At 33.5% G+C, this 23,999-nt stretch overlaps 2 protein-coding genes across 4 annotated transcripts in view; both read left to right on the top strand.

Annotated features, from left to right (window-relative positions):
- LOC144973328 (uncharacterized) overlaps positions 1-14,405 on the top strand; it is a 24,477-nt gene extending 10,072 nt beyond the window's left edge. For 2 of the 3 annotated variants that reach the window (XM_078915622.1, XM_078915623.1), the window contains exons 3-10: positions 5,084-5,500; positions 6,780-6,797; positions 7,414-7,564; positions 8,713-8,861; positions 9,705-9,837; positions 10,839-10,987; positions 12,575-12,666; positions 14,152-14,405. In XM_078915622.1, the coding sequence (XP_078771748.1) occupies positions 5,089-5,500; positions 6,780-6,797; positions 7,414-7,564; positions 8,713-8,861; positions 9,705-9,837; positions 10,839-10,987; positions 12,575-12,666; positions 14,152-14,358 (1,311 nt within the window). In that variant the 5' untranslated portion in view covers positions 5,084-5,088 and the 3' untranslated portion in view covers positions 14,359-14,405. Of the gene's footprint in view, positions 1-1,209; positions 1,320-5,083; positions 5,501-6,779; positions 6,798-7,413; positions 7,565-8,712; positions 8,862-9,704; positions 9,838-10,838; positions 10,988-12,574; positions 12,667-14,151 lie in introns of those variants that run through there. The other variant, XM_078915620.1, reaches the window with a different exon arrangement.
- A 2,499-nt stretch (positions 14,406-16,904) lies between these two features.
- The window catches only part of LOC144973324 (lysosomal alpha-mannosidase-like), a 29,257-nt gene continuing 22,162 nt past the window's right edge, over positions 16,905-23,999 (top strand). The window contains exons 1-5 of the mRNA XM_078915615.1: positions 16,905-17,033; positions 18,130-18,232; positions 19,287-19,436; positions 21,571-21,764; positions 23,146-23,254. Of these exons, the coding sequence (XP_078771741.1) occupies positions 16,947-17,033; positions 18,130-18,232; positions 19,287-19,436; positions 21,571-21,764; positions 23,146-23,254 (643 nt within the window). The 5' untranslated portion in view covers positions 16,905-16,946. The remainder of the gene's footprint in view (positions 17,034-18,129; positions 18,233-19,286; positions 19,437-21,570; positions 21,765-23,145; positions 23,255-23,999) is intronic.

Genomic DNA, 23,999 nt, shown 5'->3' with positions numbered 1-23,999 from the left:
TATTATTCAAAGGAGATATAAGCACTTATTTCAAGCCAAATCTCACCCTGTCATAATCCCGTTTTGAGAACATTGAAATGAGATACTGATACAGTGTACAAAAAGGGTTCCGATAGCTCAGTTGGTAGAGCACTCGCTTCACATGCAAAGGGACTGATGTCGATCCCGGGTGAAGTAATTTTTTCCTGACCCCCCCCCCTCCCCCCACCCTTGTTCACCCACCAGTGATTTAGTAGCTGGGTTTGTCAGATCTGTCTGAAAGTACTTTCCGATAGACTAGCATCATATCCAAAGGGTAGCATATAACTGCTATTGCCCGTTCAGGCTATAGAAACAAGGATAAACTCCAACTCCATGGGCCTAATGGCTCTGAATGACTACTTACATGGCAAAACACCATGCTTTTGTAAACAATCTGTGCCTGAAATATCGAACTGTGTTCTGAATCTGGAACCTGTTGTCTTGTATTGTGACGTAATGTTTACCGAAATCTCTGGACGTGGCCTTCGTAAACTAAAAGTAGACTGCCTTTTTCGAAAAAACAATAAAATAATAAAGACAAAACAAAAAGAAAAAAAAAAAGAAAAAGAAAAAAAAACACAAACAAACAAAACACAAAAACAAGAACAACAAATGTAAAATGTAAAAAATACCCCCCCCCCCCAAAAAAAAACCCACAAAAAACAACAAAAAAACAAACAAACAAAACAAAACAAAAGACAAAAACAAACAGACCAAAACAAAAAAAACAAAACAAAAAAAAAAAAAAAACAAAAAAAAAAAAAAAAACACAAAAAAACACAAAAAACAACAACAACAAACCGCAAACAAAAACATTTATTTCTCTCCAGATTTAAGAGTTTAATCGGTCGATATATGAAGGACTTGTTTTCTAGCCAAAAGATAAAAACAAATAAAAAAAATTGGATTTTTTAAAAAGTTTTTTTTTCTTCAGAGTACGGCATTCGAGTGGTTGAGCATTCGCCTCACAAGCAAAAGAACGATAGAATGAATGTACACAGACACACTATGATTTCATCATGCTCATAATTACTGTTACAACTTATGAATCATGCAATTTACCAGGTACTCATTTACAACTAAGTCGAGTCGGTAATACATTAAAAATAGTTTGAGTGCCTACAATCGATATACAAAATTTATAAGCTTTCTAATATCAATATTATCAATTCAACGTGACTTTCATTTTCATTACTTTTACTTTCACTTTCAACAAAAATAAGGTGTGGAGTGTGCTACGGGTACTGAAACTATCTTGTTACGTTGTTTACAGTGGGTGAAATTTAATAAAGACTAAGGTAAAAGATGTGAAATTATTGTATTAAATTGATTAGTTTAAGTTTAATGTCTGCGTCGGTTCCACGATTGTGGGAGTGGGAGCAGGATTGTCGTAAGTTACTGTTGTACTGTCCGTACTGAGTACTGAGTGAGTGAGTATGAGGAGAGTAAGAGTAAGAGTGAAGTGAGGGAGTCACAACAGTCAAGGAAGAAACCCAACCCCCCAGCCCACATGTGTAAATGTAACACAGTGTTTATTCCTAAACGTTTACCAATAGCCTACTGATAGCCAGTAGGCTATTCCCAAACGTTTACTTTAAACTACATTTTCATTTATTCACTTGTGACGACGTTCTCAATCACTCAATGCACATAAAAATAAGTAGTAAAGTTAATAAAATATCAATAAAAGTATAAAAATATCTGAACAACAAATCAGTTAACCCTCTCGTGTTCAGATTCTTTTTGGGGGGATAGATAATGAGTTCCCAATATGGCTATGTCAATCATGTAGACATCCTTTGATGATATAAGCCTACTATTTCAAACTATTTGATATCTGCAGTCGCATTTTCGTTTTCTACGGTCACTCATGGCTAAACTCCGCCCAGAAACGATTTCATAGGTCCGTCCTTCACTAAATTTCAAACTTTTGTTCTCGTAAGTTCTTAAGTTTTTTGACCGAAGAACGATTGGCTACTGAGCATCTTGACCCTTCAACGATTGGTCGTTCTAACAGCTCACGTGTCAACAGCCGTTAACAATGAATTGAATCATCGTTGAGGCAGTGGAAGATGCTCATCGCATAGTTGCGTCACAATCACCACGTTGATGAATAAATTATCCAGGCATGGTTGATAGGTAAAAAATCCAAACTATGTTCTAGTTACATTTGAACGAAACAAAGTATATCACTGATCTCGTCTCTTTGAGATATAAAGAATGATATAAAAATCAAGAAAATCGGCCGATAAATAAAAAAGTTGCTAAAAAAAGCTAAAATAAACAAAAGCAATTTTAAAAATCAAATTTATTCGTAAAACAGTTGGTTTTCAATCGATTTTTCTGAAACAAAGACCAAGGTACTTCTTTTTTCAAGCTGATTTCAGCAATGTGACTTTAAAATTCCTCAGAATTATATTTTTTACTTTTAGATTTTAGCTTTTAGGCCTACTTAATAAGGTGTTATATTCCTTGCATAACAATGGCGTAATACATTGACGGGGAGAAGCGTCTTTGTTTCGGCCAGCTGGATAGATAGCCTGTGATTGGTCGAAGACTTTGAAACGCTTGATTCACAATTCTACACGAATGGACGGTGGCGGTAGATCAAAGAGGTGTAACAAATTTATTTACCGACTATTTTTCTTGGTGCTAAAATTACAAAGTAATAATTTCGCATCAGAAAAAATAACTCTGAAGTTCCTATCTCTTTATTACAATAAAATTGATACCTCGAATGACAAAATCGACCCACAGGTAAGGGAGTTATAAATTATTCATAATATTTTTTAAAGTTTATAATAATTGTCTTCAAAGTCATTTTTCATCACCAAAGTCGTAATCTTTTACCGATTTTTACCAAACAAAGCGCAATGTCAATGATTTTCACCCGCAAATAAAATATGATCCAAATCGCAATTTCTGAAACATGTTTTCTTTTCTGTTGGCCAATTTATAAAAATCAAAGCTGAAAACATCCTGCGACAGTGACAGGACCTGTCATCTCCTTCACAACGATTGGATTTTACTTACTGAGGCCAGTCTTGACTACCCTGCCCATGAATATTTGGCCGTTGTCGGTTTTTGTCGGATTGAATCTTAAAGAGTTAAGGGGTCGTATAATTACTACTATTATGTAAACAATATGTCCGTCATTCATGTGGCCGAATGGGTAAATAAATTTTTAACATTTTGCTCAGAAACAGGGGAAAAAGGAAACGAATGTCTCACTAGAAACAAAAACCAGAGTCAGAGGCAACAAAAAAGTGCATACTGAATGATTAAATGAATAAATAGTTGTAAATAAGCAAAATTTTAAATAGATAAATAAATCTCCTCATTCAAAGGGCGATCAAATGATCAGAGAGAGAAAAAAGTAATATAGTAATATTTAAAACAAAATCTTGCTCAGAACCAAAATAATCGAGACAAAAAAGGAGAAAGAAATGGAAAACAAAAACTCGTTAAGAAATAATAAATAATCAGACAAATATATATCTCGCTTAGAAACGCAAACAAATGATCAGAGAGAAAAAATGTAAATTATTAAAAATATTGCTCAGAAATAACACCAAGGCCAGACCAATGATATCATCTACTGAGTCCCTACCACCTCACTGAGTCCCCACCATCAGCACTAATATTCAATGAGTTCCTACCACAAGCACTATTCACTGAGGCAACCTGTCACTGGGGTGAAATTATTGGTAGCCAGGTTGTTGTCCGAATAATGACCAGATTATTGGCACCTCGGAGGTCTGAATAACTACGGCCCATCATAAAAGTTATTTGCTATAAGTTATTACAGTATGTTAAATATTTTCCTTGGTGGGTCGCCACAAATTTGTCATGAAAAAAGTGGAGTGAGGCTCAAAAGGAGCTTGGAAAACACTGGTCTAAGTGCTAACCTTTCAAATTTTAAACCATTTGCAAATAGCCTGGAAGCCATTGACATACGTTTATGAATAGTCACATGGCCTTTTCATAAATGTTTGTGAATAGGTGTCGCCTAAATATAACTTGATGATGTTGAAATTGAAAACTAGATAACTGAAACAGAAACTATACTGCGCCCAAGAGGTCTTTAACTTTATCTTAAAAATAATTTGAATATAACAATTTTAATACGTTACCCGATTTGTCTCTCTTGGATTAAAATTTTAAACATTATAATCAAATTTATCGAGGCATAGCAGACTAAACTGTATACAGGTCGCTCCGCCACTAAAAGGATTTTTGAGATTTTGATGTTACACAACCATCCACCACCTTTGTGCAGAAAGAAAAAGATCTTTGACTCTGTTGATGTCACCAACTACCGAGCTATTGCCCCCCACAGTTGACAGGACAAAATGACCTTAATACAGATGCATTGGATAAATCCTATAATAAATATTAATAATCTGATCACTGAAACATAGCAGGATGCGTAATAGTAATAGCATATAAGAGGATATCTGCTGCTTTTTTAGTCTTGAGGTATGACACCTACTGACCTGTAGGTCCCTGGTTCAAGTCTATGCGACGTGAAGTTGAATCCTTGGAAAAGGCTCTGTAAAATGAGTACCTGTAATCTCTGTCAAAAAGAAAAAGGTGAAAGGACTTCACAGGTGTATATATACCATCAAGTGTTGCTCTTGAATTAGGCCCCAGTGTAAAACGCTTTAAGCACATTTAGTGCATGCTGCATTATAGAAATGATTTTTTTGGGGGGTTGAGAGTTTTTCATTTGCAGTAATGAGACTAAAACCATGATTATTTTGGTCATCAGGCTATTGGATATAATACCCAAGATCAGTATTCTGTTTCCTAACCATGGAGAAAATGTCTCATCTCAATCTGAATAGTCCAAATTTTGCTTTAGAATTCCTCTGTTTTTCCTCTGTACAAGTCGCATAATTGGGATGGTGCTATATTTCTCAAATTTAAATCAGGGTAATCATCCTCCACAACATATAAATGGAACATATGAAGGGAAAGTATTATTAAAAACACATTTTTGCCTTTCTTCAATATTTATTGAACAATCCAAAATTTATAAATTACGTTTTTATCTTATCAGTCATCATGACAAAAAGGAAAAGATTGTCAGATTCATCTCCCTTCAAACAAACACCCCAAAATGGAAAAGCACAGACGCCAAATTTGAAAACTTCCCCATCTCAGGCACGCAAAACCCCACTCAGCAATGGTAAACAGACTCCACAAAATAAAGGAACATCTCCTAAAATTACTCCTAAAAGAACACAGAATACACCGAAAGGGAAAAAAGGAACTCCATATCCCAAACAAATAAATCCTGAAGATGACGATGAGGATTCAGTCGATGATGATGATGAAATTGTTTTTAATTTTAAAAGCCCAAACTCATCAAAAGTGACTGATGGAATACTTGAAGAAATAGATGATAAAGATAGTGATGAAGAACCAGCTAGCAAGAAAGCTAAGAGAAATGGTCTGTTAAAGGAAAATGCATCAGGTAGAGATATACATTACTTTGTTATTCATTGTTTGCTTTTATAATCCTGTCCTAGAATCAGATTTATTGTCATAGATGTGCATATAGGGTCACGTTCGTTCTAGAATGTCCTTATTTCAACATTTTACAATCAAATATGTTTTTTTCTTTTAGAAAAGAAATAAATTTTTTTTGTTGAATCAAAAGGGTAAAAAATATTTATTACGCCCCCTTTAGTCATGATTGCTAGATTCCTTTATAGTTATAGGCCCATCAATGCACAGTTGCTCTCGTATATTGGAACTGTAGCAACAGGAGGTACTACCTTTTTGAGGCCTTGAATGTTCGTAACATAGATTACAAACGACAAACTAAAGGAAATAATCAATGATTATTTACTATGCAGTTTTTGACCTTAATTGAATTTTCAGACCGAGGGATGAGCCTGATCTTGGGAGGTTATGAAATACTCAATATTGGCCTATAACACCCCAGTTGTACAATTTTCTATATAATCATCGTTAAAGTCAGTCAATATGAAAATATCAGAAGAGTAAATATAATTTTCAAATAACTCGAAATTAGAAGTAGATTTTAGTTTAATTTAACGTGTCACCAACAAAAATCATCACATTGTTGCGTATTACTCACCTTTGTTTTTATTATGTAAAAGTGACATAACAAGTTATGGTGACCCAACTCAATACAAGTTCAGTTGCGCAAGAAATACAATCAATTGGTTTGTCTATTAATTTTCTCTTAACTAAAGGTTCCATTAAGTAATCACACAATTTATGAATTTATTCCAAAGTAATGTTACTTGACTATTATTATAATAATTTTTTAACTTTGAACTTCTTAAGTTGTGCTATGAGCAAGAACTGGATGCTGAAAACCAATACAAGATTAAAAACAATTGCCTGTATAACTGTTTTGACATTTAACAATTAAATACGTTTAGTTTAGCTCAGAACTGAAGCAGATGTAAAGACATTGTAGAATAAGAATTGATCGCAGTTGTCTATGTCAAATAACTGACATGCCTTTGGCATTCAGCCTCTGGCACACATTCTTATTGGTTGTTTTTTATCAAATATTATGTGCAATATTGCAGGAGTTACCAACAACTTTTTATGATATTGTTATTTACTCATGTTTTGCCTTAATACATTGATTTAAATCTGTGAGATGGGAAAAGGTTACTTTTACATCACAGTAGAAGAGTTCCTGTGTGACTGTTGTGGTCCTAAAATTGTAATGTTAAATTTGTAACGAAATAATTTATTTCATTCATTCACAGGTGATTTTCCAAGCCAAGGTGAGTAACAAAGTCAAGCTCTGGTATCTGATAACTAAATAAGAATGCAATTACCTCTTTATTTTAGAAACAAGCAAAAAAAAAATTCAAGGCTATGTTCCTTGAGTTGTAACAGTATTTGCTGATGATTATTACACTTGACTTTTTGCTATGAATAATATTTTTGTTTTGTCTTCTCTTGTCATGAAGTTTCAATTCTGTGCATCAAAGATGATCACGATTGTGAGTGTCACTGTGGTGAGGACAAATGGACATGCCTAGGCTTTTATTTTGATTTTATTGATTCTTCTGTCAAATTCAGTTTGGCCTTTAATTTAAAAAATATTTTCAGGCAGAGAATTTCATATTCGGATGGTGCTTGGAAAAAACGAGTTTGTGTTTGGCTTTCCTGTCAGCGATCGGTTTATTTTCAAGTAACAGGCATGATCTTTAAAATCATATCTTCTCTTCTTTCAAACAACGACGTGTTTGCCTTTAAACAATGCTATGATTGTAACTTCTTTGTAATGAATCTTGTCTTGTTATGTCTAAGGTGTTTTAAAGTTAATAATCAAGATTTCTTCTCCTTATTGATTAGAAGTATTAATAATGAATTATCCATTTGAATTGTACTCAGATGAGCGTGATGCCAAGTCACTGTTTTTGAAAAATCTCCCAACCAAGTGCACAACGGCCCATATCAAGTCCTGGTCCAAAGACATTCTTGATGTCAGACTGAGGGTTTTTAAACGTCTGGGAAAAGGTTCAGAAAAGGTTCAATATGCACGGTAAGGAGTACAATTTATATCCTTTAAAGCAAATCTTTAGTATTTCCAGTAAATACGTAAAAATTAGTCCTTCAGAGCCAATGGGCCTATGGAACTGGAGTTTTCCCAGTTTCTTTAGTGTGAAATGGACAATAACAATTACTTGCTACCCTTTGGATGGGATGCTAGTCTATCTCAAAGTACTTTCCACCAGTTCTAACAAGACCCATCTACCCAATCACTGTTGAGTAGACAGAGGGGTTAGAAAAAAATCTTGACTGCTCCCTGGATTGATCTCGGTCCTTTTGCCTGTGACGCGAGTGCTCTACCAACTGAGCTATCAGGACCCCCTAGTTTATATGCGACCCACTGTATATTATGTCGGAATGAATTTGCTGCTGGAAGTTGAATTTATAACCACAAGTATGAAACTTATTGTTAATTTTCCTTCGTTTTGGTGGAGAATAAGTACAACTTCTCACTTTGCAAAAATCTCCGAAGTTTGTAATCCTCTCAGTTTATTTCTCTATTCACTTTTTGGGACCCATATTCAACTTGACATAACACAGTGCACTTTGGCTACAACGAGGTCAACAGGACTGAAGGTCAATGTTTGTTATATTCGTTGAATCTGAGTTGTCGTTTATGCAAGGGATACAATCAAGTATTTAAAGTTAATAAATATAATTGAATTATCCCCCTTGTAAGATTGCAGAACCGTGGGTTTTCATTGGATCCAGGGACGCTGTAACTATCAATCAACCAATCAATTGATCACCAATAAATTTATCAATCAGTCAATCGGTCAGTCAATCAATTAACCAGTTGTTACTGTTTTGTTTAGTGGTATTAAATTCAATGTTCATTATTTTTTTTTTTTTGCTGAAGGAACGGATATAGATTTTTATTTATCAGACCTACATTTTAAAAAAATCCCTTGTGTAGAATTTTTACTTGTTTTCATGTGTTTGTCGGCCTGTTATATTGCTCTATATAAATGATGAAATTGGATTGATGAGCAAATCCTCAATATGGATTCAATATATGATTTCTTTTTGTTGTTGGAAACTGTCATGAATATTTTTTTTGAGGCATATGTTGCATGAACATTGCAATCACTATATTTTTTTGTCATCTTGCAGAATAATTTGTTGCAATATTATTTTCAGGTGCGCATTCCTCGATTTTGAAAGTGAAGCCAAGGCAGAATTAAATTACAATAAATTAAAAAGCAAGAAAGTAGAAAACAAAGAAATTAATGTGGATTATGTAGGAGCAAAAAGTAAAAACAGACCTGTTAGAGTTTCACAGCGAGTTGGTAAGTATGCTTTAAAAATATTTACTTTATTCAACAAACATTCCTCCATTTTTCTTTTTCAAATGAAATGGTATTTTTATAATAATTAGAAAAAAATCATATAGACATGGACATATACCTTGGTGTCTATATACGTCCATTAACTTTGAGTAAATAGAAAAGGTTTACAAGTGTTTTTTTTTTTAATTTTTAAATTATTTTTTCTTGTTTTGAAACTTTTACAGAAAAGTAATTTGAACAGATTCTATTAATCAGTCTAATAGGAAAGCAATTTTTCTCAAAACAAACTTTCTATTTATTTATTGATATTTAGATCTGTTTCGTTTATTTATTTATTTTTATGTTCTCACCTCTTTCATGCTCATTCCTCACAAACATTTATTTGTTTAGGTATTAATGTATTTATTTATGTATTATTTTCCTATGAGCACCTAGAGCGTGATGATATCATGGTAAGGCACTGTACAAATGTCATTTATTACTATTATTTATTCTTATGTTGTGGGCAATGTGTACATATGTGCAGGCCTAACATCTGAATGCAAATAGGGGCCTAGTTTAACGTTACTTTAGATTTCCACAACAACAATGAGCCCATTAATGAATTGGGTTATCAGACCTGCAAATAAGTCCAAGTCGGTAGTGGGTGAATTTGGATTAAAATGAAGTGATTGGTTATTCAAATGTTTTTGTTGTTTTTATTTACGTGGAATCAGTAATGAATTGGGTTATCAGACTTGCAAATGACACGTTGGTAGTTGGTGAATTTGGATTAAAATGATGATTTGTCATTCAAATGATTTTAAAATTAAAATTTTTTTTTTTTTTTTACACGGAATCCAGTTGTCTATGATAAGAAGAAATTGTATGTAGCTGGATTAACACAAGAGGCAACGAAAACAGATCTAGAAGAATTATTTCCAAAATCCATTGAAATTGTTATACCCAAGACTAAAAAGCATCAACAGTTATTTGGGTATGTACTGAAAATAATTTTATGTAAATGATATAATATAATTATATAATGTATCTTGGCTTAACAGAATAATGTTAACTCCCAACCTGTTTTTAAAAAGAATAGCTTATTATTATTATTATTATTATTATTATTATTATTATTATTATTATTATTATTATTATTATTATATTATTATTATTATTATTATTATTATCATTATTATTATCATCATCATCATCATTATTATTATTATTATTATTATTATTATTATTACTATTATTATTATTATTATTATTATTATTATTTTCTTTTATTTTTATTATTTTTATTATTATTATTAATATTATTATTATTATTATTATTATTATTATTATTATTATTATTATTATTATTATTATTATTATTATTATTTATTATTATTATTGTTATTATTATTATCATAATTATTATACAATATTTATATTCTATCTTAATTTGCATATTGTATTTTTCATCCAGATATGCATTTATTAGCTTTGAAAACGAATTAATATAATATAATATTATATAATGTATATTGGCTTAACAGAATAATGTTAACTCCCAACCTGTTTTTAAAAGAATAGCTTATTATTATTATTATTATTATTATTATTATTATTATATTATTATTATTATTATTATTATTATTATTATTATTATTATTATTATCATTATTATTATCATCATCATCATCATCATTATTATTATTATTATTATTATTATTATTATTATTATTATTATTATTATTATTATTATTATTATTATTTTATTATTTTTATTTTTATTATTTTCATTATTATTATTAATATTATTATTATTATTATTATTATTATTATTATTATTATTATTATTATTATTATTATTATTATTATAATTATTATTATTATTATTATTATTATTATTATTATTATTATTATTATTATTGTTATTATTATTATCATAATTATTATACAATATTTATATTCTATCTTAATTTGCATATTGTATTTTTCATCCAGATATGCATTTATTAGCTTTGAAAACGAAGCTGACTGCAAAAATGCGCATGACGAGATGCAAAATAAGATTTTGAAAGGCAGCCCGTTGGTGGTGTTATATTCCAGTTCACAGAAACGAGAAAATGAAACAGCCCCAGAGAAGGAAAAAGGTAATCACATTCAATTTGGTTACCTCTTTATTTGTCTTGTTATATTTAAAGATAGTTTAATTATAAAAAATAATCCTTCAGAGCCATTAGGCCCATGGAGGCGGAGTTTATCCCATTTTCTGGAGTGGATACAAAACCAATTTCTTGCTATCATTTGGATAGGACACTAGTCTATCATAAACTACTTTCTGTCAGATCTATTAGACCCAGCTACCCAGTCAATGCTGGTTGAATAGGGGGTCCGAAAAAAATCTCAACTGCACCCAGGATCGATCGGTACCTTTGGGTGTGAAGCGAGTGTGCTATCAACTGACCTATCAGGATCCCCTAACTTGATTAAAAATGCAACAGAATTTTCTTCCCATGTTTGTCAAGTTGTTTTTTAATGTCTTTTGTTTTCTTTCATTTCAATTTTCATTGAATTGTTTTGAAATTGTTTTTGACAGATTTAGCCCAAAATAGTTATTTATCCATGAAAGTTTGCTGCTATGTGGTCTTGTGGTGTGACTCTCACTTCAGATCAGACGGTTTTGGGTTTGTGTCCCATTCTGTGCGGCGTATAGTTGAGTCCTTGGAAAAGGCTCTTTACTCACGCACTCTCACCTTACTTAGGTGTAAAGTGAATACCTGGTTGTTAACAACGTTGTCTATGTCTGAAAAAATTGTAATATCACCTAACAGGCGTTATGTTTAATACTACATGTTAAGTGTTGTTGTTGATTAGTGATCCCTTATAAAGCGCTTTGAGCACGTTTAATGGATATTGCGCTATATAAACGTTCAAGTAAAAAGTTAGTTACAATGAGAGAAGGATGTATAAAACCAATGGAATCTATTATTTGAGCATATTTGATCAGAATTTTCTTTTGTTTTTCTGTGTTTGTGTGTGTGTGTGTGTGTGTGTGTGTGTGGGGGGGGGGGGGGGGGGGGGGGGAGAGGGGGGTGTATGTTTTATTTTTTTATTTTAACTGGATTTAATGGAGAAACAGAGATGTTTTTATTTTCAGGATTATTACTGTGTTTTCCTCTTTTTTTTCTAAGAGTCCCTTTTACTCAATTTATTTATTTATTTCCATCTTATTGGCTCATTTAGACACCTTTAACTTTTACGGTGAGATACCTCTAAAAAATCTTGAGCTCTTGTATAGCACAATATCTACTAAATGTGCTCAAAGTGCTTTGCAATGGGTTCCTAGCTAATGGCAATATTTAGCTATGTAGGACGAGACATGACGCCTGTTAGGCAATATTATTACAGTTTTTAATTCCGACGGAGACAACATTGTTAACGGACAGGTACTCATTTTTCACTTGAGTATGATGAGAGAATGTGAGTAAAGAACCTTTCCCAAGGACTCACCTATGTGCTGCACAGAGCAGGACTCAAACCCCAGACCTTCCAATCTTCAGATGAGTGTCATTCTTCAAGACCACGTAGCCGCACTTTCACTAGAATATAAAGTTTTTCTTTATTATAGTTTTATGTCTTACTTATTATAAAGTTTTTTGTTGTCTTAAGTCAAAGATTTCTTGTGTCAATTTCAGTTTGGAATTGAAATAATTTTACTTTGTTTATTCTCCCCCAAGGTTCAAGTGAGAAAGAGGAAGACTCTGATGATGATGATGATGATGATGATGATGATGATGATGATGATGACGACGACAATGACAGTGCTGATGTAAGTAAAACATAAACTTCTGTCAATTGATTACAATGAAACACTTTCTTGATTTGTACACCATAATCCAGAAATTCATGTTTCCTGATCCGAACACTGGTTATAGGAACAAGCTATTATAATATAGAGGATTTATGACTCTGTAATCCAACACCCCACAAGCATACACCATCTGTCTGACCACTCTATTCAATGCAATGGACCAACCATTGAATTATCATCTGATTTAAAATGCTTGCTTTGTCACTTCTGATTAAGGTCAAGAAGTTAACTTATTTGTCAATTAAGTCCAGTCATTGGCAGACAGCCCCTCTCATCAATCAACGTTGGCAATGAAGTGTTTGTGCACTAATCAATGGGTGTCAATTATGTGTGATTGTTCTGTTTGATATTCCAATAGATCTCAGTCCAAACCTCGTAAGTTGATATTGATTTCATTGCGCATACAAAGTTTATTGGTTTCACTTGCAGAAAAGATAGGGATTTGATGGGTATTTGATCTCACAGTTGGTCGACACTCATACTTTCAATTGTTTTTTAATGTTATGAATTTGTTCTCACTTTTTACCTTGCCTTAATTGCTCTTTAATCGTCAATGGCTTGTATTTGCAAAAGGCCCCACGGGCCCATCACTGCAAATGTTCAGTTACAGTCCAATCAAAACAGGGAACAGTCACAGATTACTTTGCGAGCGAGTGCATTCAAAATTGTTTGTTACATCTGGTGGCAGGACATTCCTGTCATTTATTGTTTGTGGAAAAATGCTGTTTTGCTTTTTATGTAGTTTGGTGTGAGGATGAGTGCGTTTGGGTTGTCGATGGTTTTGTGTAAGGTAACAATACAGGATACCTTGCGCCGGTTTTTCAAGTGACTGGAGGGAGGACGTGACACAAAGAGAGACATTTATCCGCTAAACAAATCAAGCAGTCTGTGATAGTCATAAATTTAGACGTTTAGTTCTATATGCAGTGCCCAAGTCCAGTTCATAGCTTGTAGAAATGACTGACAATAGTGATGGCGCCAGTCGATAATTCAAAATCTCAGCCTTCATATTTCATTGGGATCAGCATTACTTAATAGATCTTCTACAGATGGAACATTTAATTTTCTTAATATTCTCATTTCACCTTTTTCTTGTAAAGCGTCATTGAACATGTAAGGTGAAGGTTAGGTTGGATATTATTATTATTATTATTATTATTATTATTATTATTATTATTATTATTATTATTATTATTATTATTATTATTATTATTATTATTATTATCTGGAAAGTCAAATCAATGAATCAGTTGATATTTCATTGGTGCCAGTGAAAGGTGCAGAAGCTGTAATTCCCTAGCTACAGTAATAAATGAACAATCCACAACATCTCAATATAGTTTCGATTTGACTTGAGCATGTGGTATCCTTCAATTTATCCCATTAAAGAATCCCTCCCTTTTCTATTTGAGATATTCAACATTTACTCAACATTTATTTCAGGATGACGAGGAAGAAATGGATGATGATGATGATGATGATGATGATGATGATGATGATGATAGTGATAATGACGAGGAAGACAGTGATGAAAATGAAGATGATGACGATGAAGGAAATGCTGACCAAGACAGTGAAGATGGAGATGCAGAGGTTGATGATAATGTTGATGATGATGATGATGATGACGAGAACGAAGATGATGAATAATTTTGTTTTGTTCAATGTATGTAATAAATGAAATATAATGACTCACATTGCATTGTTGATTTTGGTTCTTCTTGCTTGTGAGCTTTCCTTACTGGGGTTTAAGATTTATGAAATATGTAAAATAGTACACCCGAACCTTAAGGCCCATAGAGTTGGAGTTTATCCCAGTCTCTGTAGCGTTGAATAGAAGGTAACAACTGCTTGCTACCCTTTGGATAAGACCATGACTTCCAATCATCCTTACTTTCCGTATTAAATAATTTTCATGGGTAGTTCTGTTTTAGGTTCTTTTGTCTTTTTCTTTGGGCAAAATTATTAACATTTGCAGCTATGTGGTCTAGTGGTGTAGCACTTGCCTTCAGATCGAAAGGTCCTGGGTTAGAATCCCACTCTGAGTGGCACATAGTTGATTCCTTGGAAAAGACTCTTTTCTCACTTTCTCTCACCGTACTCAAGTGTAAAATGAGTACCTGGCCGAAAAGAATGTAATATTGCCTCACAAGCGTCATGTCTCGTCCTACATGTTAAATGTTGCTGTTGGATAGTGATCCCTTGTAAAGCGCATTGAGCATGTTTGGTTGATATGCTCTATATAAAAGGTCAAACTTCAGTTAATGTTATGCTCACATGAGCAACAAGGGTTATTCCTGTTGACATCATAGATGGATTATCAATATTCATTGATGGAATACCGTGTGAAAGAGAGCAGTGTTTGACCTTTAACCTCTATTATTATCCTTACATGGACATCATAGGTTTGTTTGATGCATTATCAATAGTTGTTTATGGAATACCATGTGAAAGAGAGCAATGTTTAGCATTTAAATGCAAAAAAAAAAAACTTATGTCGAGGAGATGAACAATCTTGTTAGAATTGATTAATTGCCTTCTCTGATTGTCATCTTGAGGTTTTTTTCACCTACTTGCATTTCTTACTTAGCTTTTCTCATTCTTGTAAATGGCATGGATAAGAATGAAATACATTCCACGATATTTGTGTTAAATAGAATGCAGTGATGATAATCTTCCACGGATCTGCAGAATTCCGTGATTATAGGATTTTTAAAGAAATTTTCTGCTGTTTTTGCCGTGTCAAAAATGTTCCGCTAAATGGTAGTTCAGCGGAAAAATCACCATTATGCCTTCTGTCATTTATTGACACCTCTGCATGAATTTTGGTGACACTCCCATCATGACGTTAGTCTAGACACACTGGCGACTGGCGCCAAATGTCAAAAGTGGCACAAGACACATGATGGCCTTGGATGAGAAGATGATCGAAAGGGAAGGGAATGGAGTAAATGGGTGTAAATATTTTTGTACTCTTTAGCTGTAGCATGCTAGTACATTTGGCGATTTTTAAAGCCTAATTTTGACAGAAGTACGGCTTAGATAGTCTCTTTTACAAGGTGTTTCTGCCAGCAATGATTCACATGGTAATGAAGAAATTGTCCACCCCACATACAAGAATAGAGACACACAAACATTCATTCTTTCCATCTGCAATACGACTGGAACAGCCTGTCACCCGATGCTACAGAATCAGAATGCTTCCAAAGGAATCTTTTCCTTCTGTGTCACAGATTAATATTGGCAGTGAAAATGAACGTATTTTCTGATTTTTTTGTTTGTTTTGTTTTGTTTTTGTTTTTAAAGCTTTTTTTTTGGGTATTCTTATGGCTGTCAAATGATGACATATTGAAGGTGATGATGATGAAGAAGAAGGAGGAAAAGGAGTTTTTGACAAGTTCATGACCTGTCTTAATCCATCATGAGTATTTGAAAAAGTATCAAGTGCGTGGGGTCTTTTGACCTCCCATGGGGGGGGGGGGGGGGGGGGGGGGGCATGAGGTCACTTGCTTTGTCTTCTATCCTCTGTTATATGTTTTCCGAGTTACTTTCTGTCTTTTTCTTGGAATGAGATTACTTGCTTTGTCCTGTCCATGGCTGGGATGGAAACAGTCAATTGTATAGTTATATAGTTTTAGGGAGGTTGTATTTTTCTCTCTTGTAAATCTTCTCTCTGCTATGTACTGATATATATATATATTTTTTGGAATATAATATAATGGTTTGTAAACATTTGAGTGTATGTCTCTTAAGGGATCATGTGCTGTTGTGATTTTGTAGTCGAATGAATGAACTTGTGTGATACCAAAAAGAATTATTGTAGAGCACATCTGAGCACTATTTGTGGATAAATAATTATAATATATATGACATCAGAAGATCAATTACATAAGGTTTGAATCCAGTGTACCAGTAGAGTGGTTTTACACTTAATATGATATTGGAACCAGTTTTTTGTGTGCAGCTATGTGGTCTTGTGGTGTGCTTAGGTGTAAGATGAGTAACAGGCCGTTAACAGCGTTGTCTTTATCCGAAAAAAATGTAATATCACGTCTTACATATTAAGTGTTTCTGTTGGCCATGGATCCCGTGTACTGCGCTTTTAGCTGGTTTAGTAAATATTGCGATTTATTATGTGCTCAAGATTATTTTTGGTAATAGTTTGGATTATTTATAAAATATTATCTGGCAACCCCGCTGCCATGTGATATGCGGTGTCATATGATCAGAAAAGGAAAATGGCGTTTTACGTATCAACGTTTTCAGCAATTGTCCTTTTATTGTTTATTTCATTCCAGTCATCTTTTTCAAAATGTGGATACGAGGTTAACCTTAGTGATTATGATGAGAATAATTTCCTAAATCTAGCAAAAAATTACCAATGGAAAAAAAAAAGATTTAAAACCCTTATTTTGCGGTGCCGACCTCTCTTCTCTTGCACAAAACGAATTAAGAATCTTCAACTTCTTCAACTTCAAAGTTCAAATTGACCCAATTTCTACCTTGGCTTGGCTCTTGGGTTGTTGAAATTGAAAGCTCCAGATTTGAACGTCATGACTGTTCCTATTTATATGCGCCGTAAATAGTATTAACTTTGTGATTATGGCCTACTTTTCAAAGCTTTTTCTAATGATACGATACACGATAATGAGGGTTAACTTAGATTTTAAGGCAAACTTTTTCCCTTTCTTATTCTTACTTACTCTCATTGATTCGCATTGTCAATCAGTGAATGCAATAAAACAGAGTATAGAGGCTAGAAATAGGATATTCATGTAAAATATTGGCACAATAAAATTACACAATATATTAATGCATTTATTCGTGAAAGTGAAAGTACTTCATACAGTGTGACATTAGTAGAGATACAGATTATTATAATCTTTAATTATATCGTGTCGTTTATCATTCACGCAATTTGCAAATTGAGAGAGAGTGGGGGGAGGGGGGGGGGGGGGAGAGAAAGACATAAAATTGTATGATGTATTTTGTGTATAGTTATCAGATTGTTGCTCTGGAACAGACAAAAACTTAATACTTTTAAACAACATAGGCTATAGAAAGAAGTTTTGCCGGCTTAATTTATTTTTATTGATTCATCTCTGCAAATAGATTCATCTATGTCCAACAGTAACAGTGGCTATGAAACATACATTAATTTTTGTGATTAGTTCATTATCTCCAAAAGCTTGAAATGTATCAATTTGCTATGACAACAGCTCATGTGGTCAAGGTTCTCCCACATTTATTTGTGATAGAAAGAAAGTAGTGGACATTAGGAGCATGAAAATTTTTATAGCTTGTAAATAATAGAAATGATCAAGCACTATTACAAAATTGTTTGTCAGTTTGTGCAAACTTGTTAAATACTCGATTCATACTTTTACTTTGGTAGATTATTCACTTATTTATTTGTTACAGAGTTGCAATAAAGAGAAGCCAGGGTTTATTAATGTACATGTCGTACCTCACACCCACGATGATGTTGGTTGGCTGTGGACTGTGGATGAGTATTACTATCAATGTGAGTGGTCTGTCAGAATTTTTTTCTCCCTCTTTTAAGTCTCTTGCATCAGGTCACAATAACAAATATGTGACTAAGATTGTATTTAATTTGCAAAAGTAATGTTTTTCTTTTCTTCATCCATACTTTAAACTCTCTCATAATGTTTTTCTTTTCTTTTTCCTTTATAAACAGTTGTGCACAATATTTCTCTGTTTATATCTCTCAACAATCTATCACTGCAATCAGTTAAGTGATATTAGGAAGAGCTCTTAGTATAGAAAAGTCAGTATTGACTACACTGATGGGCAAGAAGAGTAAAACCAAATACAACATCCCCATTGATGACATCCAGAGGATAGACTTGAGATTTGTGTAACTTACACAAACCAGGATGAATCACCGCTCCCCTTGATTAATATTAACTTGTCCAGTGGAAAACAATAGACTAAGCAGAGAGAGAGAGAGAGAGAGAGAGAGAGAGAGAGAGAAATGCCTTCAACCTTTTACAAGATCACCATACGTGCAGTAGAAATGATCACAGCAGTAGATCAGGGAATGAAACTCTCTTCCATCAGTTATTCAAGCCATTCTCTTCCACCAATGGTTCAAAACATGTACCACTGTGATAATTTCAACAGAATAATGGAATATATTTATCATCAAAATCATCATTACAAGAGGAGTGTATCATTGCATAAAGTCTTTGCCCATCACTGTAGATTGAATACAATGATGCAGATAACAGTGTTGAAATTAATAAGTATAGCAATAATGAACTTATCCTTACATCAAGTATAACCCACGGAAGTGAAATTAGCTAAATCGTGATCGATAGTCCATTTCTTTACCAAAGGATTTGCATTTCTCAAAGCTCATTATTGCAGTACCATATTAAGACATGGTTGTGATGAAAATTTGAGAGAATTAATATTTATTTTTATCTTTTGCTTCAGGTCAAAATGAAGACTCCTTTCTATAAAAATGTTAAGCCCAGCTTATGTCTTACCTAGTCATTCTTTTGGGAACAACCGTCATTACTTCATTCTTTTATCCCTGAATTTATGTTTTTCAGGGGTTCAGTATATTCTGGACACAGTGATTCCACAACTAGAAGCTGATCCTCAGAAAAGATTCATTTATGTGGAAGTAGCCTTCTTTAGCCGCTGGTATGATGAGCAACATGATGCAATGAGACACAGAGTAAAAAAACTTGTTGATGAGGGTAAGAAAAATACAGTGCTGGCTAATTTAAATAAGAGCGTGGCTCAGCGGTACGGTCTTTGCTTCGTACCCGAAAGTTACTTAGTTCTTATCACCCGCTGCTGCGATGTGTGGCCTTGAGCCAGTCACCTCACCCTAGTTCAATTTGTGGCGCTGCATTGCAGCTGATGCCTGGATTGCTCCTGTCTTCCCTTGGAATAGACTCTAGAGATAAATTTCCCCTATAGGATGAATAAAGGGAATTTTATTTTATTTATTATTTAGTTATATTTATCTTCATTTTACATTTTAAGAACAAAATAGAATATTTTAGTTCAAATTTATTATCTTATAGATGCATTACACCTTCACAAATATTAGTGAATGTAATCAATATTTTGTGATGTAACTGTTGGATTGAGAAAAGCTTCAATGTTATGTTAGCTCAATTTTGGGAATTGCAGTGTGATTACGGGCCAGTTTTATTCAAACAGTTATGGAATTAAGATTGGCACTTCTTTTTGTGATTAGCTCATGATTCATTTTTCCCTATTGATTTATCAGTTACTATTGGTCGGATTACACTATATGGGTGGGGACCCTGACCTCCCATAGCGGGCAGGGAGGTACATACTGTGTCTTCTATCCTCTTATATCTGTTTTCCAACATGCTTTCTGTCTTTGTCTTGGAATGGGATTACTTGGTTTTTTCCTGGCCCTGGTCGGAGTCCTGGCTGGGAGGGAAACAGTCAAATGCATAGTTATTGTTTTGGGAGATGATATTTTTTTCCTTGTAAATCATCTCTCTGTTATGCATTATTATATTTGTTATTTTTAATGTATAATGTAAGCATTTGAGTGTATTCCTCTTTGTTGGATTTTGTGAATGTGTCCGGATGAGACTTATAGGTGATCTCAAACTAAGTACATTGGTGGTATGCTCTTGGATTCTACATCTGATCCCTATTTGTTCCCAGTTCCCCTTTGTCTTACTTTCTCTTGGCTGCTTTACTTGTAATTCTAGAATTTTTTACTATCCCATTTTCTTCCTTTTTACTTGCGCTGATATGACCTTAATGTGTTGCAAGCGCCGTAAAATCCTTTAAAAAAACAAAACAAAACAAAAAATCACTTTTTATTGGTAGAAGGAGGAAATTTGAATCTCTTTAACATTCTACGACTCTGAAAAACGGTTGAAAATGGAATGTGTACTCTTTCAGGAATGGTTTGATTTTGTAAATCTATCATTCTGTCATTGCCAAATAAGATTTCTCTTTATCATCTCTGACATTTTCAAGTGCGATATTGAAAATATTGCCAGTTAGTAAAAGGGATATAACTCACATTCAACAACATGCTCATCTGTGCCAAACCATTCAGCCACAAGCACTATAGATGAAATACACTAGTGTGATTTTCTTTCTTTTTATGGCCAGAGCTGTATAGTGTCACTTTATTTATTTATTGTAGTTCTCTTTGTCTTTTCTAGAATATAGGGGAAATAAAGATGACTCTTAATATCGTCACTAATCTTCGACCTTTTGCCAGAAATCCTTAAATCTAAAATAAAAATAAGTAAAATTGTTGAAAGGAAATTCAGGAAGGCTTAACTGAGGGTTTTGGAGTTAAGGATGTGAAATTTAATTATTTTTTAGGTAATGATTTTTATTAATAGATACATAGGATAGGGAGTCTTGATAGTTCAGTTGATAGAGCACTTGCTTCACATGCAAAGGATAGATCCTGGATGAAGTCGAGATATTTTTCTGACTGCCCTGTCCACTCAGCAATGATTGGGTAGACGAGTCTAATAGATCTTGTGGAAAGCACTTTCTAGAGTCCATGGTCATCTTACTTGTTCTTTGTAAATATGTTCTTATCATAAAATTGATATTTGTTGGAATGGAATTTTGAACAATGCTGAGGTCTTAGAAATACACAACTGACTTCCAGAATTATGAAACAACCATTATTTTTTTTCATTAAGATTAAAAAAAAAAATTTTAGTTAATGTACATTGACAACATTAGTTTGTTATATAAAAATTAAGATTTTATCATATTTGATGTCATTGTATAATGTCCTTCACCCGATTGCAGAAAATTGAGAATTAGACAGTTGATAAAACCTTAATGACTCATTTATGACTTTTACAGGTCGTTTAGAATTTATCCTAGGTGGTTGGTCAATGAACGACGAGGCAGCCACTCACTACTCAGCCATTATTGACCAGCACAAACTGGGATTTGAGTATTTGAGGAAGAATTTTGGTGAGTGTGCTCGTCCCAAGATTGGTTGGCAGATTGACCCTTTTGGACACTCTAGGGAACAAGCATCCATCTTTGCTCAGGTAAAATGGAAAAAAAAAAAAAGAAACAAAAGAAAAATATGATGAATAATGAAAGGAGGAAAAGGGGAAGTCCAAGGAAAACAAGATGAAGGAAGTGGATGATAAAAAAGTGGAAGAAGAGGTGAAAGAGAGAGAGAGAGAGAGAGAGAGAGAGAGAGAGAGAGAGAGAGAGAGAGAGAGAGAGAGAGAGAGAGAGAGAGAGAGAGAGAGAGAGAGAGAGAGAGAGAGAGAGAGGAGAGAGAGAGAGAGAGAGAGAGAGAGAGAGAGAGAGAGAAAGAGAAGGGGGGGGGAGAGGGAGGGGGGCATAACTTAAATTGTGTGCAGAAATGATTTTATTCTATTGCCAACCCATGAGGTAGATTCGTTCGACTTTCCATTGCCATTAATTGATCTCTTCATTACTGAATTTGTCAAAATTATTTTATTATTATTATTTAAAAAAATCTGATTTCCTCATCCAATTCCTGTCTAATTCAGAATTTATTTTTTAGATTTTATTTGGACACATAATTATCTTTTTCAATGTGTTGTCCATAGATTGAGAAGGGAAAATAATACAAGTGGGTGACTAAATGATTATGACCAAATTGTTTTACCAAAATGCCGTAAATATTAATTTGGTTATTTTTGTCATAAAAATGCAATCGTTTTGCTGCTTGCAGTCACAATTTGACGTAATGGCAAGCCTTAAAATGTTTCCCTCTATATTAACTGCATAGGACAGCCAATACAAAACACATCTATTGTCACTTTGGGCGGGGGGGGGGGGGGGGGGGGGGGGGGGGGGACAAAAAACCTTTTAAATTGTTTTAGTTGTAAATGTGGTTAAAGTTGTTTGAGAGTTAAAAAAAATATTTTTTCTATTTTTACTCCCACATTGAAAATCCTTCTCCATTCCTCGAATTCTGTTTGGTAATGCATTATGTTGAAGGCTTGATGTGTTCATAGGATTAGTGATTTTTATTATTTTGTGTGTGGTGGGAGGGGGGGGGGGAGTACCAGCAGAACATATTGAGCAACTGTTGCTTGCCAAATGAGTGATGGTTTATCTTAATTGTTGATTTGCCACTCTTGGTCTGCAATTTGGTTGCTTTTGGTCAATTTGTAATTTGATCCCCTCCCCTCTCCCAAAAAAACCCCCAAAACAAACAAAATCAAGTTGGATTTGTATCCTTACGCACCCAATAATATAAGCCAATAAAATGGGCAAAACTATTCTATAATCGTTGAATCAATTTTTATTAAGAAATGATAGGGTTTTTCATTGGTCTATTGGCTCATTGTCAATATTATTCCTGATATCAATCAATTGTATAATAATTATCATGATGATGGTAAAGCTGTAGAGGATAATGATAGTGATATATTTTTTTTCTCTCAGTTTGGTTTTGATGGCTTATTCTTTGGTCGCTTGGATTACCAAGACAAACAGCAAAGGAAAGCCAACAAAACAATGGAGATGATTTGGAGAGGAAGCCCCAAGAATATTGGTATCATTTTTTAAATCATTTTATTTTTGACAACATGCTAATCCTTTTTTGAAAAATAATTGTATGTGTTTGACTCATAATTTAATTACAAGTTCCATTAATCATCAGTCATTTTTACAGCTCTTGAATTTTCAAAATTTCAAGAAATTGCAGTCTGTAGAAGAGGCATAAATAACTCCTCTTCAACTTCTTATTTTAGTAATAAATTATTATTTGTTGCATTTTAGACATTTAGCACATGAAATAGATTAATTGTTTATCATGGCAAATGACAAATTTCCACTATTTTGAGAACAATAGATATATACTGTTATCAGTCTGGCTGGATAAAGTTTACAAGCCTTAGCTGCTTTCGCATTAGATTCCTAAGTTTTATCATAAGAATTTATCACCAAATAGTTTGTGACTTTTGCTAAATAGATGAAGAGTTGTCAAGAGAGGACTATTCCCATGGGTGCCAGTTTTCCGGTTCATGCCGGAATTCCGGTTTCACGATATCTCGAAGTCAAATACCTCCGGTTTCAGTGTTTTAAGTAATGGTTTAAAAACGGTGATGAAATAAGAGTAAAGTTTAGGCCGCATTTTCAGTAGGAACATTTTCAGGTTTGGCAAATTGTCGAGATTTTAGTTTCAGGTTTCAGCACTTCTTCCTGCTGGCACCCATGACTATTCCTCAGTTAATTCCATTGCCAATCCCTATTCACCCCCTTAGCCTTGGCCTCAATCAACATTTTATTTCTTTCAC

The sequence above is a fragment of the Berghia stephanieae genome, chromosome 5, assembly GCF_034508935.2.
Source record: "Berghia stephanieae isolate SIO BIC M18660-M18661 chromosome 5, UCSD_Bste_1.3, whole genome shotgun sequence".
Taxonomy (NCBI): domain Eukaryota; kingdom Metazoa; phylum Mollusca; class Gastropoda; order Nudibranchia; family Aeolidiidae; genus Berghia; species Berghia stephanieae.
The sequence above is the reverse complement of the archived record's forward strand: the minus strand, read 5'-3'. Positions and strand labels throughout refer to the sequence as shown.